This window comes from Rhinoderma darwinii, chromosome 3, assembly GCF_050947455.1.
Source record: "Rhinoderma darwinii isolate aRhiDar2 chromosome 3, aRhiDar2.hap1, whole genome shotgun sequence".
In the NCBI taxonomy this organism is placed as follows: Eukaryota; Metazoa; Chordata; class Amphibia; order Anura; family Rhinodermatidae; genus Rhinoderma; species Rhinoderma darwinii.
In genome coordinates this window covers 147,397,524-147,416,000 of record NC_134689.1, presented here as the reverse complement: position 1 = coordinate 147,416,000, position 18,477 = coordinate 147,397,524, and the positions used below count along the sequence as shown (strand labels likewise).

The following is an 18,477-nucleotide window of genomic DNA, read 5'->3' as shown; positions in this document are numbered from 1 at the left end:
CCCCTGTGTATATAGTGCTACATGGGTACCCCTTGAAAAAGCTACCGCGAAACGCGCGTCGGGGCTCCTGTGGTGGAACTCATTTTAGGTTATTCACGCTACACATGGGTTGGTATAGTTTCTGGGAACTTATTTTTGATTCATGGTGATTTCCTGGTTTCTATGTAGCCTTGCATACATTGTATTTGATGTTTGCTGCCATCCCTTTGTATACATTGGCGGGTCTATTTCATGCTGTTGTGTGGGTATTTGAACCGTATGTTAGGTTTGTAGATCTCTATTACACACATACAGCTTCTTTGACTCAGTGACCCGCTTTGCTGCTATATTCACAGCATTTGTGTGTATATGTTATTTTCTGAATAGCCTTTCTGTTTTCCATATCAGTGTATTTTAATTGTTCGTTTCATTTTAGGTCCTGATGGCCAATGTGTTTTTATGATCTATTGTAATAAAGGATTTATACATTTTTGCAGATACAATTTGTATTTGGTGTTATTCTTCCCTCAGTGGAGGTGTGATATGTCCTCACATTCAGTTATGGGTATTCTATGTTTATTCTTCTTTTGATATGTGCGGACGTTTATTGTAACGTTTATCGTTTGGCCTGTCCCAGTATAGGTATTTAATGTACTATTTTATGTTTGCTCTAGGGAAAGATTTGCAAGTCAGAATGGGTCCAAAAAGGCATCAGGGGCCCAGAAAAGGAAAAGAAAGGCTCTGTTTGAAAAATAAGACAAAAAGTATGCAGGTTCTTTGAAGCATCTTTTTCAGAAGTCAGTAGAATGTAGTAGCCAAACTGCTGATACTGCACAAGAAAATAGTGATGAGTTTCAAACAGAAGACCATGTTGATGTCATAGAGAAGATTGATGATACACTTGCACCTATACAGTGCACAATAGAGTGGGATACATGTACAGGGGGCCAAGCTGATGTTGATGCTCCACTTGACCAGGGCAATTCATCTTAAACATACATAATAAACGATGAGTCAGAGAGTATCGGCAGTGCTGAAAATTTGGATGATCCACAGGATACAGAAAAAAATTCCCCATCTGTTGGCGTAGTACTAGATCTAGCTCTATGGCCCAAATTAAATTCCGCCATAATAGATTTAATTGTACAAACAGGACAGGTTAAAAATATTGAATTTAAAAAAGATAAAAGGAATCGCCATTTCTGTAAAGACTTTTACAAGAGATAATTGGACAATGGGGAGTATCAACCTAGACGATGGTTGGTTTATTCTAAAACTGCAAATAGAGTATTTTGTTTTTGCTGTAAACTGTTTGACTAAAATGCTCACATTGTCATTGACAACAGAAGGGTCACAAGACTGGACTCATATGTCCTTCATTTTGAAATCACATGAAACATCTACCAGCCATTTTTTGTCTGAAAAAAATGAATGGAAACACAACTTAGGCTGGAAAATATAAACACCATTGACCAACACTTCCAAAACAGTCTAGCCCAGCAACGGAAGCTTTGGAGAGATGTCTTAGAGCGTCTCATACAAATTACCCAGCTGTTAGCTGAAAGGAATTTGCCATTCAGAGGCTCCTCAGATCGACTCTTCACTCCTAACAATGGAAATTTTCTTGCCATTGTTCAGCTTCTTGGTGGTAATGTCAGAGCACCTTCGTCGAATCACATCTAAAGAGACTGCTGATCACTATTGTGGAAAGACTATTCAAAATTAATTAATGAATTTAATGGCCAAACAGGTTATGAATACAATTATTGACCAATGTAAAAAGACTAAGTACTGTTCTTTTAGGGTATGTTCACACGCTGAGCCAAAAACGTCTGAAAATACGGAGCTGTTTTCAAGGGAAAACAGCACCTGATTTTCAGACGTTTTTTGAGCAAGTCACGTTTTTCGCTGCGTTTTTCGCGCCATTTTTTCGTCCGTTTTTGGAGCTGTTTTCAATAGACGACGACGCGTAAATTAGAGGTCGTCGGCACAGTACGTCGGCAAACCCATTCAAATGAATGGGCAGATGTTTGCCGACGTATTGGAGCCGTATTTTCAGGCGTAAATCGAGGCATAATACGCCTCGTTTACGCCTGAAAATAGGTTGTGTGAACCCAGCCTAATACTCGATTGTACTACAGACATTAGTCATCTGGAGCAAATGTCTTTTACAATTAGGTTTCTTGAGGAAAAGTCTTCAGAATACCAAATAAAAGAATACTTCCTTGGCTACAAAGTGTGAATGACACAACAGGAAAAGGATTATCAGAGGTTATCCTTACTTTCTTTTCAGGCAAAGATTTAGACATTGATAACTGCCGTGGTCAAGGATATGACAACGGAGCCTATATGGCAGGAAAGGAAAATGGTGTTCAAGCCAACATACTCCGAAAAAATCCCAGGGCTATTTTTGTGCCATGTGGGTGTCATAACCTGAACTTAGTAGTGACCGATGCAGCTCGATCTAACCAACGATCAAAAGATCTTTTTGGTATTATTCAGTGCATTTACAATGTTTTTTTGGGTTCGGCAAAACGATGGAAGATTCTGTCAGATCATATATCTAGTTTTACTGTGAAACCTCTGTGTACCCCAAGATGGGAATGTAGAATAAACTGTATCAAGCCATTAATACATAACATTGGAGGTATCCAGGAGGCATTATTTGCCTTGCAGAGGATCCCAGTACAGAACCAAAAACGAGTCATGAGGCACAGACACTCTCTCAACAAATTGTTGAATTTGAGTTTATAGTGGCATTTATAATTTGGTATGACCTTTTATTCCAGATTAACATAGTCAGTAAAGCCATGCAATATGAAAGTGCTGACCTGATCTCAGCCACACATCTAATAAAAAAAACTATAAATTTCTGAAGAATTTCAGAGAAACAGGTTTTGAGAGTTCATTGAACGCAGCAAAGAAACTGGCTGAAGACAATGGTGTGGGGCCTGTGTTTAAGGCCTCATTTACACGAGCGTGTGCGTTTTGCGCACGCAAAAAAACGCAGCATTTTGCGTGCGCAAAAGGCACTTGACAGCTCCGTGTGTCATCAGTGTATGATGCGCGGCTGCGTGATTTTCGCGCAGCCGCCATCATAGAGATGAGGCTAGTCGACGTCAGTCACTGTCCATGGTGCTGAAAGAGTTAACTGATCGGCAGTAACTCTTTCAGCACCCTCGACAGTGAATTCCGATCACCATATCGAGTAACCTGTTTAAAAAAAAAGAGGTTCGTACTTACCGAGAACTTCCCGGCCGTTGCCTTGGTGACGCGTCCTTGGTGACGCGCCTCTCTTGACATCTGGCCCCACCTCCCTGGATGACGCGGCAGTCCATGTGACCGCTGCAGCCTGTGCTTGGCTTGTGATTGGCTGCAGCTGTCACTTGGACTGAATTGTCATCCCGGGAGGTCAGACTGGAGGAAGAAGCCGGGAGTTTTATCTGTAAGTCCGAACTTTTTTTTTTTTTTACACGTTCACGTATATTGGGATCGGAAGTCACTGTGCAGGGTGCTGAACCAGTTTAACTATTTCAGCACCCTGGACAGTGACTGTCTCCTGACGTCGCGTACCGCAACATTTTTTGCCGGGTTCGGTCAAAACGAGTTCGGCCGAACCCGGTGAAGTTCGGTTCGCTCATCTCTAAGACACTCCTTTTGGATGTTTGTAAACAGAAAAGCACGTGGTGCTTTTCTGTTTACATTCAGAGTTTGACAGCTCTTGCGTGAATCACGCACTTCGCACGGAAATGCTTCCGTGCGACCTTCGTGGTTTTCATTGACTTCAATGGGTGCGTGATGTGCGAAAAACGCATGATTATAGAACATGTCGTGAGTTTTACGCAATGCATTCGCGCTGCGCAAAATTCACGCATCGTCTGCACTGCCCCATAGAGTAATATAGGTGCGTACGACACGCTTGAAAAGCACGCGCGTCGCACGCGCGTATATTACGCTCGTGTAAATGAGGCCTAAAAAAAATTCCCGAATTCGAATTAAAAAGACCTTCTTTGATTATGAAGGAAAGGATCAACCTGTTACAGAGGCAATACAAAAATTCAGGGATAACTTTTTTAATGTTTTGATGGATACAGCTACTAACTCTTTGGAAGAACGTATTCAACAAATGCAAAGTCACAATCAAATTTGGGGGTTTCTATATAATATTAAGAGCCTTCCAACAAGAGATGAACTTCAGGAAAGCTGTTTGCAATTGCAAACATCACTGACAAGTGGCAGCGCTTGTGATATAAATTGTGCTGAACCAGCTGATGAGCTCAGGCATATTCAGACACTTCTTCCTGTGGAAACTGTAGCACCAATGCAGATTCTCAATTTTATTACAAAAAATGGCCTCACAGATAAATTTTCACATATGTGGATAGCCCTTCGAATTTTGCAGACAATTCCTGTTTCCGTTGCATAAGGGGAGCGCAGTTTTCCAAAACTGAAACTGATAAAGACGTATCTGAGATCAACTATGTCTGAGGAGAGATTATCTTCCCTTGCAGTGTTATCTATTGAAAACCATGTGTTAAACTCAATGGACCTGAACAGTGTAATTGATGAATTTGCAAGAGTTAAAGCACGAAGAGTTGTATTTTAATGAAATCTTCAAAAATAACTGTTGCAGTTTCAAAACATGTTTCTTGGTGCGTTGTACTTATTTTCATAAACGTATCCGCCGTGCCATTTTGAATCTTGGTTTAAATGTTCACTCTCCTTTTAGAGCCTAATTTTTAAACCTGGCTTTTTACTCCGGACAGGACTTAAGAAGGGTTCACCTTTTTTTATGCTGACCTGTCTTGACCCTCATGGTTTTGTCTATTATGCCTGCTAGATCCATGGGCTAGACCCTCTTCCTTTTTTTTTTTTATTTCACTAAATAAATATATATGCGTTACTGGTTCTGCAATATATTTCTCAGTCCTAAATATAGAGCTCATGTGCTGTCATCTTTCATTAATTAAATTTATATATATATATGTACATACACGCACACAATATTTAGGTGCTCCTCTCAGGTCATATGGGGATGGATGCTTGTTTATGGACATGTCCATAAAGAAGTGATAAAAAGTACCAACATTGCACACGTGGACAGCAGTTTTAATATTTTTTTAAATAAATTTAAATATTAGTGTATAAACTGGCTGATCTAATAAACTACTGTGGAGTTCTCATGGGTTCGATACATGATTGCTGGTTATTGTGGTTCGACTTGGCACACGGGAGTTCGATACTGTCGCTCTACTAACCTTGGTGTAGGTTTTCATGGAGCACATAACTGTGACACTGATCCCTCCCCTTTCGTGTAAATCCTTTATCTGCAGTTTAATATACCTTATGGGCATCAAGGCAGTATTGGGTGGATATTTCAGCGCCTACGCTAGCTCCACCCTGCAAAATCAAACATATAGACTCATAGTCTTGTGTTCTAGTGAGTGAATGGATGCCATGACTAAGAGCACTTGCCGTGCTTGAAACGCGTAGGCGCTGAAATATCCACCCAATACTGCCTTGATGCCCATATGCACCTGACATCGAATTTTAAACTTTTTGATACAATAAAATTGGGAATACGTTCCTTTTTAACAACATACCTGCAGCGCTGGATCAACTTTCTTCACATTTCTATTGTTTGCCGTGGACCGTCGCGGAGATCCGAGCGAGGCCAAGGTGTCAGGCGTTGAACTGGTGAGCTGGAGGTTTTCTCCCCCCATTCTTGTGTATATGTATATATGAATATATGTATGTGTGTATATGTATATATATATATGTGTGTGTGTGTGTATATTTATATATATATATATATATGTGTGTATATATATATATATATATATATATATCTATTATATACTTTCGAAAGTTTGTTTGAAGCCCGATTTTTCACCGGTTTAAAATGAAGTGTTGTCACGCTCCATCCTCCACAGCGTAGCCACGTCTTGGCGTCCGAGGAACGCCACACACAAAATGGCGCTAGGTCAGAGGATACTTGGAGCGCAGTGTCGGGCGCTGGCTCATTGTCTGCTCACAGGCTCCCCGGGACGGACGGGCAGACACGGCCGTGATGGTGAGTATCGTTGGCGGAGGGAGCTGGGTCTGTGATTTGAGGGCGCGGTAGAGAGCGAGCTCCGTGAGGTTATGTGTGCTGTATGGCAGGCCTAAGCCACACCGCTCCCATACTGACCTTTTCAACATGGCGGAATGTTCTCGAAAACAAGACACCAAGCTGGTGGGCCGCCTCGCTTTCCGGCTTCTCCGCCGTCCGGTGTGAGACCCCCACCTCTTGCACTCCTCCCATTCTGCCCTGGGTGATTTTAATTAGTTTAATGCTGGTTCCTACCATCCCCAGATATATGTAGGCTTAGTCCCAGTTCTGGGTGTATGCGCAGAGTAGGTCCCCACCTACGGAGAACGCCTTGTCGTGGCAGGTGGGCAAACACTTTTTGATCAAAATGTGCACTAAAAACCTCCCTATTGTAAGTAGATTTAGCATGTAATGCGTATTTATTTATATTTAGCTATTTAGGTAACATTGGTGTTCGCAGTGTGCTGTCGCCATTTTCTTGTGTGCTGTATATTTGCAGTCACAGGTGTTCTTGCACCTGCATACACGTTTTGCATCATTTTGTTGGAATGTGTTGTAAAAACTTTTGTGTTTATGTGATTCATGTATGTAGGTTAGTGACTGCCCCCATTTTTTGTTCTTGCACTCCTCCCATTCTGCCCTGGGTGATTTTAATTAGTTTAATGCTGGTTCCTACCATCCCCAGATATATGTAGGCTTAGTCCCAGATCTGGGTGTATGTGCAGAGTAGATACCCACCTATGGAAGACGCCTTGTCGTGGCAGGTGGGCAAATGCTTTTTGATCAAAATGTGCACTAAGAACCTCCCTATTGTAAGTAGATTTAGCATGTAATGCATATTTATTTATATTTAGCGGTTTAGGTTACATTGGTGTTCGCAGTGTGCTGTCGCCATTTTTGTGTGTGCTATATATATATATATATATATATATATATGATACTATACAATAACTAAATAATACCATTATACAGTGACCAAATAATACCACTATATAGCAACTAAATAATGCCACCATACAGTGACCGAATAATACCATTATACAGTAACTAACTAATACCACCATACAGTGACCGAATAAACCACTATACAGTAATCGAATAATACAGTAACTGAATAAGAACACCAGCACCACACAGTGTTTGAATAATATCACCATACCATGTCTAAATAATACAAAAATACAGTGACTAAATAATATAATCATAAACGGATTTAATAATCATTTTACAATGGCCAATTTTACTATACCGTAACTGAATAATACTACCATACAAGGACCATACAGTGGTCAGATACCAAATAAACAGGTAATCTGCAGAGTATCATTATGCTGCATACCAGACTAGTAAATTCAGTACTGATCAGATGCAGTCAGAGGGAGAATACATAACAATTACATCTAGTGACTCACAGGTGACGTCTTCTCTGATTGGAGTTGTTCAACTCATTTCTCCTTTTTGTGACCCAGATCGTCCTGAATACTTCTTCCGACAATGACTTGTCTCCACAGAGTTTGCTGCAAAGGCACCTTTGGCTATTGGCTTTTGCAGCACATGCTCTAGTTCCATTCGGCTTCTTCTTTAATAGTGCCATGCTGCTACTGCCATCAATACAGCACCGTTTACTCCAACCAAAATACTGTGCTGAGCTCAATATTGTACATGCCGTGCCATACACACAGTGCCCCCAAAAATGTGCCAGAGACACACAGCCCCCAACAATAGTGCCATAACTTTGTAGCTCATAAATGAATATGCCATAAATTAATGCCCAAAACAGACATAAAGAGAGTGCTACACAATAAAGTGCATCTTAGAGGTAGTACCCTCCCAGTAAATAGTGCCATACAGAAAGTGCCCCACAATAGTGTCATATAGGTAGCGCTCCTAAAGTTCCTCACCGTAGATAGCGTGATACAGATACTGTTTGGCAAAATGCCCCACAATAAATAGCGCCAGAGGTAGTACCCCCCAAAATTCCCTACAATCGAGATAGCAGATAGTACATCAAGTCCAGAGTCAACGCAGGCATCTACCAGGAAATTTTAGAGCACTTCATGCTTCCCTCTGCTGACAAGCTTTATGGAGATGCTGATTTAATTTTCCAGCAGGACTTGGCACCTGCCCCCACTGCCAAAAGTACCAATACCTGGTTTAATAACCACAGTATCACTGTGCATGATTGGCCAGTAAACTCACCTGACCTAAACCCCATAGAGAATCTATGGGGTATTGTCAAGAGGAAGATGAGACACCAGACCCAATAATGCAGACGAGATGAAAGCCACTATCAAAGCAACCTGGGCTTCCAGAACACCTCAGCAGTGCCACAGGCTGATCGCCTCCAGGCCACGCCGAATTGATGCAGTAATTCATGCAAAAGGAGCCCTGACCAAGTATTGAGTGCATATACTGTACAGACTTTTTGGAGTAGGCCAACATTTCAGTATTAAAAATCATTTTTGAAATTGGGCTTCTATAATATTCAAATTTTCGGAGACAAAATTTTGGGTTTTCATTAACTGTTAGCCGTAATCATCAACATTAAAAGAAAAAAAATGCTGGAAATAGATCAGTCTGTGTGTAATGAATCTATATAATATATGAGTTTCACTTTTTGAATTGAATTACTGAAATAAATTACAACTTTTTGATGATATTCTAATTCATTGAGAAGGACTAGTGTAAATATATGTATATATATATATATATATATATATATATATATATATATATATATATATGTGTATACTGTGTATATATACACTACCGTTCAAAAGTTTAGGGTCACTTAGAAATTTCCTTATTTTTGCAAGAAAAGCACAGTTTTTTCAATGAAGATAACATTAAATTAATCAGAAATACACTCTATACATTGTTAATGTGCTAAATGACTATTCTAGCTGCAAACGTCTGGTTTTTAAAGCAATATCTACATAGGTGTTGTAAAGGATCTGCCAGGCACTGCTTCGGGGTTAACTCCCAGAATTAATCAGTCAACACCTGAGTGTACATCCCTGATACAGACACCAGCTTCCTCCACTCAGGCTGGCAGGCTTAGGAGTGGGAGAGCCTATCGCAACCTGGCCAGACTCAGCTAGCTCCCGCCCTCGGTCTATTTAAGCCTGCTCTTCCTGTCCATCTGTGCTTGTGAATTCTTTCCTTGAGGTTTCCTGGCCCAGCTACAGCTCCTGCTACTTTTTGATCCTGCTCCATACAGACCCCGGCTTACCGACTACTCTTCTGCTTTTCGCTTTGTACCTCGCACTCTCCTGGCTTGACTCGGCTCGTTCACTACTCTGTTGCTCACGGTGTTTCCGCGAGCAACTGCCCATTTCCCTTGCTTGTATTCCCTTGTTTGTTTGTCGTGTTTGTCATGCACTTACTGAGCGCAGGGACCGCCGCCCAGTTGTACCCCGTCGCCTAGGGCGGGTCGTTGCAAGTAGGCAGGGACAGAGTGGCGGGTAGATTAGGGCTCACTTGTCCGTTTCCCTACCCCCCCCACCATTACAAATTCACAAGCCGTATACCTAGTCTACCCTGGTCCCTGACACCATTATGGAACCCCGTGAATCCCTGCGCTCAGTAAGTGCATGACAAACACGACAAACAAACAAGGGAATACAAGCAAGGGAAATGGGCAGTTGCTCGCGGAAACACCGTGAGCAACAGAGTAGTGAACGAGCCGAGTCAAGCCAGGAGAGTGCGAGGTACAAAGCGAAAAGCAGAAGAGTAGTCGGTAAGCCGGGGTCTGTATGGAGCAGGATCAAAAAGTAGCAGGAGCTGTAGCTGGGCCAGGAAACCTCAAGGAAAGAATTCACAAGCACAGATGGACAGGAAGAGCAGGCTTAAATAGACCGAGGGCGGGAGCTAGCTGAGTCTGGCCAGGTTGCGATAGGCTCTCCCACTCCTAAGCCTGCCAGCCTGAGTGGAGGAAGCTGGTGTCTGTCTCAGGGATGTACACTCAGGTGTTGACTGATTAATTCTGGGAGTTAACCCCGAAGCAGTGCCTGGCAGATCCTTTACAGGTGTATAGAGGCCCATTTCCAGCAACCATCACTTCAGTGTTCTAATGGTACATTGTGTTTGCTAACTGTGTTAGAAGGCTAATGGATGATTAGAAAACACTTGAAAACCTTTGTGCAATTATGTTAGCACCGCTGTAAACAGCTTTGCTGTTTAGAGGAGCTATAAAACTGACCTTCCTTTGAGCTAGTTGAGAATCTGGAGCATTACATTTGTGGGTTCGATTAAACTCTCAAAATGGCTAGAAAAAGAGAGCTTTCATGTGAAACTCGACAGTATATTCTTGTTCTTAGAAATGAAGGCTATTCCATGCGAAAAATTGCCAAGAAACTGAAGATTTCCTACAACGGTGTGTACTTCTCCCTTCAGAGGACAGCACAAACAGGCTCTAACCAGAGTAGAAAGAGAAGTGGGAGGCCCCGCTGCACAACTGAGCAACAAGACAAGTACATTAGAGTCTCTAGTTTGAGAAATAGACGCCTCACAGGTCCTCAACTGGCAGCTTCATTAAATAGTACCCGCAAAATGCCAGTGTCAACGTCTACAGTGCAGAGGCGACTCCGGGATGCTGGCCTTCAGGGCAGAGTGGCAAAGAAAAAGCCATATCTGAGACTGGCTAATAAAAGGAAAAGATTAATATGGGCAAAAGCACACAGACATTGGACAGAGGAAGATTGGAAAAAAGTGTTATGGACAGACGAATCGAAGTTTGAGGTGTTTGGATCACACAGAAGAACATTTGTGAGACGCAGAACAACTGAAAAGATGCTGGAAGAGTGCCTGACGCCATCTGTCAAGCATGGTGGAGGTAATGTGATGGTCTTGGGTTGCTTTGGTGGTGGTAAAGTGGGAGATTTGTATAAGGCAAAAGGGATTTTGAATAAGGAAGGCTATCACTCCATTTTGCAACGCCTTGCCATACCTTGTGGATAGCGCTTGATTGGAGCCAATTTCATCCTACAACAGGACAATGACCCAAAGCACACCTCCAAATTATGCAAGAACTATTTAGGGAAGAAGCAGGCAGCTGGTATTCTATCTGTAATGGAGTGGCCAGCGCAGTCACCAGATCTCAACCCCATAGAGCTGTTGTGGGAGTAGCTTGACCGTATGGTACGCAAGAAGTGCCCATCAAGCCAATCCAACTTGTGGGAAGGCCTTCTGGAAGCATGGGGTGAAATTTCTCCCGATTACCTCAGCAAATGAACAGCTAGAATGCCAAAGGTCTGCAATGCTGTAATTGCTGCGAATGGAGCATTCTTTGACGAAAGCAAAGTTTAAATGAGAAAATTATTATTTGAAATAAAAATCATTATTTCTAACCTTGTCAATATCTTGACTATATTTTCTAGTCATTTTGCAACTCATTTGATAAATATAAGTGTGAGTTTTCATGGAAAACACAAAATTGTCTGAGTGACCCCAAACTTTTGAACGGTAGTTTATATATATATATATATATATATATATATATATATATATATATATATATATAAAATTTATTTTATTGTATTAGCAGCTGGAACAGAAATATATATATTCTGGTCGTCTAGGAGTTATTGTTGTGCACAATGTTTATATACTTCCTATTTTCTGTTGCGATATTAGCGAAAGATTTATTTTTCCTGTATCCTACTTAGTTCTCTAAAACTAGGCAAATGCTTCTTTTGCACTTTCTTTTTTTCTCTCTCTCTCTTCTGCTTATATACTATACATCACATTCTGTGCTCTTATTCTATAGCTGGTCATACACATTAGATTAATGTCAGCTGAGCCCAGTGGGTTTGGCCCGCTATCTAATGTGGCAGTGAGGGCGGCCCAACAGTACCTTGAAATCCGCTGACGGAGGGAAAGAAGCATCAGGATGGTTGGATTTTATGATGATATAATGTGTTTCCTTACAAGATAAGCACTGCCAGAGGTGTCTCCCTGCCTTTATAGAAATATACATGCAGCCTTGGCTGAATCGCACATGCATATTAATAGGGAAGTTAGGAAAGATAGCTGTCTGCAAACGGCTTTCTCATGTGTATGGCTTATGTCTCAAAGTCTTACCACTCACTCCCTTACCTTTATATGCTAGAAAATACGCATGGCATCCGCACTGCCTCCTGATAGGATGTACATGACATGGTGTCAAGTCTGAAAACCGTTCTATCATGTATGGTCACTGGGGATAAACTAAACCTTCCATCGGTAATGGCAAACAGTTGTGTAGTACAAAAATGTATTTTAGTTGGACTTTTGGCACTCTACCAAATGTTCACTACCTGCTGTTGAAAAAAACTTTATATTAGTACTGGTATTTTGGAACACCACGTCTTCTGCAGTGTATAGGACTATGTCATTGTATGCCCCCTGTTTTCTCTCTTTTTGCTTTTGTCTTTATATTGGATACATGTTAATATATTTTCATATAGTAATACATTTTGAGGCCAATTTTTTATATTTTGGGCATAGTACCTTTGTTCTGTATTTTTTAAAATTTTATCTAACATCAGTCGCATAGGTATGTAAACATTTTATGAGGTTCTGAAGACTAAAGATATGTGACTTCTTGACAGTAATCCAATGAAAGACAATTACAGCCACCATCTCACTAGTCTGAACTGGCTGATAACAGGCAGCATCACTCAGTTTCATACTTTCTTCCTCCAAATATGTGCACAGGAACACCATATTTTTAATTACCCCACAGATATTATCCCATGATAAGCTGTTGGAAAGTTCTCTCTCTGAAAAATAGACAGCCAAACAAATCTTTAAGCCACTTCCAATGAACTTGGATGAAGCTGCTCTGTTGACCTATCTTCACTGAGGAATCATTTGGTCAGGAGGAAATGCGTTGGGAGAACATTCATCTATCACTTACTATCTCAAAGAGGTTTCCCACTTCCTTGACATGAGGACACAATCAATGGAGGACTACTAATACTAAAAAAGGGGTAGGAGGGCAATAGCCCCTAAATTTTACTATTACCTCTATATGTAATCCATGCAAGATAACGAAAATAAATAAATGTGGGGAACCTCTAGAAAAGAGAAATAAGAAAACAGTACAGATTTATAATCCTCATAAAAGTGGAGAGTTTTTCCACGGCCAATTTGACACACGCTCGTTTCAATAAGCTTTTACACTGTAAATGATAAAACTGTGGCTGCCCGCAGTTACCACTAGGGGGAGCTCAGTGCATATGGATTTATACAGCTACTATTGAGCTGAAAAAATCTCTTTGCAGTGAGTTCCTTCTAGTGGTGACTGCAGGAAAACCCTGAGACTGTGTGTCGGGAAGCAGAAACAATTGAGTGCCGGGAGCCCTTTCACCACGGGCGCCATAGCAGTCGCGTGGTCTGCCTCTATGTAAGGTACACCACTGGTCCCCTTCCCTAACTCTAAAGGTATGTTTACATAGGGCGAACACGCTGTGCAAAAGCAGACAGTGTATCCGAAGGGAATTCAGGTAGAAAAAACGCACCAAATTATGGTGCAGTTTTTCGGCCTGAATGTCCACTGTGGAAAACTGAACGTTAAAAACAAAAGTTTCATACTTACCTGTAGCCACAGCAATGTTTCTCTCTATCGTCACTGCAGCTCGGCCTCCTGGAAATGTCATCCCAGGAGACCGGTCTGGACGAAAAAGCACAGAATTGCGTTTTTTTGCGGCAGGGCCGGAGCTTTTCCGCCGCAAAAATTGCAGCATTTACTATTTTTCGCGGGTTTACCTTCTCATTGAATTCAATGAGAAAAATCTGCAACAAAAAAGCAGCGATTACGCAAATACAATTGACGTGCTGCGGATTTAAAAAAACGCTTCACAGGTCAACTTCTGAGCGGTTTTTCCACTTATCATATACGCAGCGCGTGGAAGAGGTTTGTGCAAATCTCATCTACTTTGCTGCTACTGTATTATGCTGCGGATTTTCTGCATCTAAATCCATTGCAGAAAATCTGCAGTATTTACGCTACGTATGAACCCGGCCATAGTGTAGGGCAAACACTCACTAAACCCTGCCACGTACAGCATTATCAGCTATTCTGAAAAACAGCTTGCTTTTGGTTGTTCAAAGAGACTTAAAGACAAAGCATTTTTTTTTTTTAATGTTGTCTATTCTGCCTACCCCTTGTCCTGGCACTGATCTTCTCCCCGAGTGGTGCCGTACTCTCCACATTTAGATGCAGACCATCACTATTTAACATGCAAATTTGTTTCTATGGCTTTGTTCACACCTGCAACATATCCCAAGTCAATGGGGTCAGTCAAAACGCCATTCAGATCCATCATACAACGGATCCTGCACACTGCTATGGCATCTGTTATAAGCAGGAACCATAGTGCAGATTTAAACAAAGCCTTACATGCAGTTAATGCACAATTGTTTTCTTAAATGCAGTTAATACTCACACAAGCATCGGAATTTTCAACTCTAAAGTCGTGATTGATACATGATGTGATTTGTGCCTCCAGGACAGTAAAGTTATAAATGCATAGTGCTGTCCTATCAGTGGATGCTGTATTGTTTGTGGTAAATATTCCAGCCCAAAAGAAACCTTCTGAAGAATGAAATGCAAAGGAGGATAAAATGATCTTTCTTTGTGGTTTGCTCCCACATGTAAGATTGGACTGGGTATGAAAGGACAAACGTGCCTCATCTACAGTGAGGACGACAACCCTGGCATTACTGCCAACAGATGGGTAATAAGGGAAGAGAAACATGTTTTTCCATTGGAATGCATCAACATAATTCAGTCCTGGTGTGTTTTCCTTTAATGAAACTCTAGATTCTTGATCTTTTATTATAAACGTGTCTTGATCTTTTGTTCTTAAACTGATTGTCTGTGCACCAGCGTCATTATTAGTAAATTTAGCAACAAATAAGTATATGGATTTTTCTTTAAACAGTATAAAACCTCTAGCAGTATGTTTTGGATCTGGGGAGACAACAAATTCTACACGCTTTCCCACAGCCTTTAGGTTGTCCATCTGCAGCTCCACGCAGGTTCCATTAACGTCATTCCAGCAAGTCAGCACAGTGTCATTGTAGACCAGTAAGATTTTGTTATAGTACGTTGGTTTGCGGCCACTGTCTTGTCCTTCCATGCAGTTTTTGTCATTTTCTCCATGTGGTCCTGTTGTTTTCAGCCAATGCAGAGTGTGATTAAATTTATACAGACAATTCTCTGTGGCGACTATAACATGTTGTCTCCCGATAGCAATGTTGTTGATCGGATGTTTGAATCGGAAAGTTTCTTCATTGTAAATAGGATCTGTCAGCATAAAGATGAAGAGGAGCGAGAGTGGAATCCGTGACATCCTAAGTCGCCAGGCTCTCCACTGTAGCTCTGAAGTTATAGTGTGTGAAGTCCTGGAGTCGTCTTATGGCACATTTGGCTGGAAACCTATACCTTAAAAGTATTGTGCAATTCTGCACTAGTTCCTTTTTCTGAGACCATTTCCTGAAGTTAGAACTGATCTGTAGTCTCTGAGACATGCTGACTTCCTAACTTACGAAAGCATTACACTTAGGAAGTTGCAAAAAAAAATAAAAAAAATTGTATTTGTAATGCTTTCTGTTGAGTCTGATAAATATATATATATATACATTGTGGCACATCCATAGTTATTTCTTCTTTTTTCCTTTAATTTGCTGACATTTAAAATTAAAAACTGGAAGTTATAGCAGATTTTCTTCTTTTATAACTGTACACTTGCATATATTAATAAGTAATGGCTTATACATAGCAGAATGGAACCTCTCTAGCAGTGCATGGAAGCTGTATGGCTCCCTAGGATGGAGTCACTGGCCTCCATGCACTTCCGTACAGGCTCTGTCATGCGTCGTATCTATTAAGATATTCTTCTCTAGAAGCAATGCCTTTTTACATATGGAGCCTGGCGGAACGTGCCACATTTGTTTTTCTGTCAGATTCAACAGAAAAAAAACTCTGTTTGCCTCTGTTTAATATGAGAGGCATATCGAGGGACAATACCTCTATGGTAGTCTGGTTACAGAGCCGTACAATATGGCCATGAGCATCGCTTATTGACTGTCCGCTTGCATATTCAGATACGACTATTGATTCCAGATACTAGACCTATGTAACCTATATAAAAAATGTTTGTCTGTTTCCCATGCCCAACATATTCTGTAGCAGTGAGAGCATTGATGGATATTCATATCATTCCCTGTCCCAGATTATATTAAAGGGGTCCAGGTGTCGGTCATATACTGATATAGTGATCATATACTGATGACCTATTCTGAGGATAGGTCATCAGTACGAAAATCCGCCCCCAAGCGAACATAAGTAAAACGTATAAATTCTGTGCATATGTAGCACTGTTAATGGTAAAAGAAGGGCATGGTATAGGAGATGTTGAGAGTTTACATATCTTGTATACAGAGCTATTACCTAGTGGTTTAACAATAACAAATGCATTTGGGGTGGACGCCCGAGGTTCCCGGGGGGCACATGGCCATCCAAAGAATCAAAGCACATTGCAGTGTTATTTCAACATTTTTCAAAAAACTGCAACCAAACTGTTTTGCGCAGAAGTGACCTTATGTCTGCAAAAGGACCTGCAGACATAAGGTCACATGACCAGATGTGTGCAGGGATTGTTACTGTTGAAATAAATGCGCTCATAAAGTCACATGACCAAGTGGGCAGGTCCTGAAGCCAGAGAATAGAGCAGCAAGGCTCCACAGAGAAGAGTGTGAGCTGCTGTATAAGTGTATGGGGTCTGGTCTGGGGTCTGTATTAGTTTAGGGGGTCTGGATTCTGTGTTTAGGTGGTATGATCTTGGGTCTGTACTAGTTTAGGGGGTCTGGTCTGGAGTCTTTATTTAGGGGGCTTGGTCTGGATTCTGTATTTATTTATTGTGTCTAATTTGGGGTTTTATGATAAGGGAGGTTTGCTCTCTGGACTGTAATAGTTTTGGAGGTCTGGGTCTGTATTTATTCTACAGTTTGGTTTGGGGGTCTGAATTTAGGAGTCTGGTATTTGAATTGATGTATGAGCTTGGGGTCTGAATTTATCTGGTGTCTGAATTTATCTGGGGTCTGAATTTATCTAATTTATTTAGGGGTCTGCGGTCTGGAATAATTTAGGGGTCTTGTCTTGGGTATGGAAAATTTAGGGGACCTGGTCTGGGAACTTTATAAAATAGGAATTTATATTTATTTGTGTTGCTGTAGAGGCTGAGGATAGCTGTAGAATCCAAAGGCCAAAGATGTCTGGACAGCAAACTCTGCAGTCATCAGGAGAAGTCACCATTGGGGTCCGGCCAGGAAGAGAGGAAAAGGAAAGAAAACGTCTACAATCAGAGAAGATGTCACCTGTGAGTCACTGGATTTATAGAGGAGCTGTCACCTCTCCTGACATGTCTGTTTTAGGAAATACTTGTATTCCACAAAACGTATCCATTTAGCCCAGGACTAATAGACAACTAGGTGTTACCATTTCCCTTGTCAGGAGGATGTGTCCCTACACAGAGTGTTGCTATCAGCGATGAATGCCGACTGACTGTATGTAGGGACAAAAACAGGAGATTCAGGCAGCACATCCAAAAGAATAGTAACTTTTTTTTACCCCAGCAACGTTTCAGCTACTCAGAGCCTTTCTCAAGTATAGTGCAATGCATCAAGTGACCACAATTTAACCACTTAACGACCGCCAATATGCCTTTTCACGCTGGCCGTTAAGGGTACTTATGCCAGAGCGCCGCCTTTTCACGGTGCTCTGACATAAGCCCGGCACGGTGATCCTTTACAAAGATTATTACAATTGCCTCAATTTAGACATGGATAACATCCTACTTTCCGTGGAGCCAAAGTGGTTTGACGGGAACCACTAGTTGGACCAATATCAGCATGTACTAATTGGTCCCTAAGGTTTTTAGATCGTCTAAAAGCCAACATCGGAGGGCGACCAAATTCAGGAACATTATTAGCTAAACTGTGAAAAATGTACCATTCTTTCGGAATGATGTTCCCAATCCTATTGCTAATTTGAGAGTAGGTGGAAACAAATTGAATACGGGCATGCCGATAGGAGACTAACAATTTGTCTCTGGTCAAATCCTCCACCTTAGCCCTTTGTTTATTTAAGAGGGGACGGGGATACTGTCTATGGACAAATTTCCTATTCATCTTATCCAATCGCGCAGTCACATGATGGGGGTCCGACACAATTCGTTTGACCCTCAACATATGACTGAAAGGGAGGGATTCCATCATTCGTCTTGGATGTTGACTACTGTACTGGAGAATTTTATTACGATCCGTAAGTTTGATGTACAGATCTGTCACCAATCTATCACCAGATCTGTATACCAACGTGTCCAGAAATTGTAAGGACACCATTGAAGATGCCATGGTAA

At 41.3% G+C, this 18,477-nt stretch overlaps 1 protein-coding gene across 1 annotated transcript in view; it reads right to left on the bottom strand.

Annotated features, from left to right (window-relative positions):
• PLXNC1 (plexin C1) overlaps nucleotides 1-15,448 on the bottom strand; it is a 149,180-nt gene extending 133,732 nt beyond the window's left edge. Inside the window, exon 1 of the mRNA XM_075856836.1 lies at nucleotides 14,500-15,448. Coding sequence (XP_075712951.1) covers nucleotides 14,500-15,408 — 909 coding nt within the window. The 5' untranslated portion in view covers nucleotides 15,409-15,448. The remainder of the gene's footprint in view (nucleotides 1-14,499) is intronic.
• Nucleotides 15,449-18,477: the final 3,029 nt, after the last annotated feature.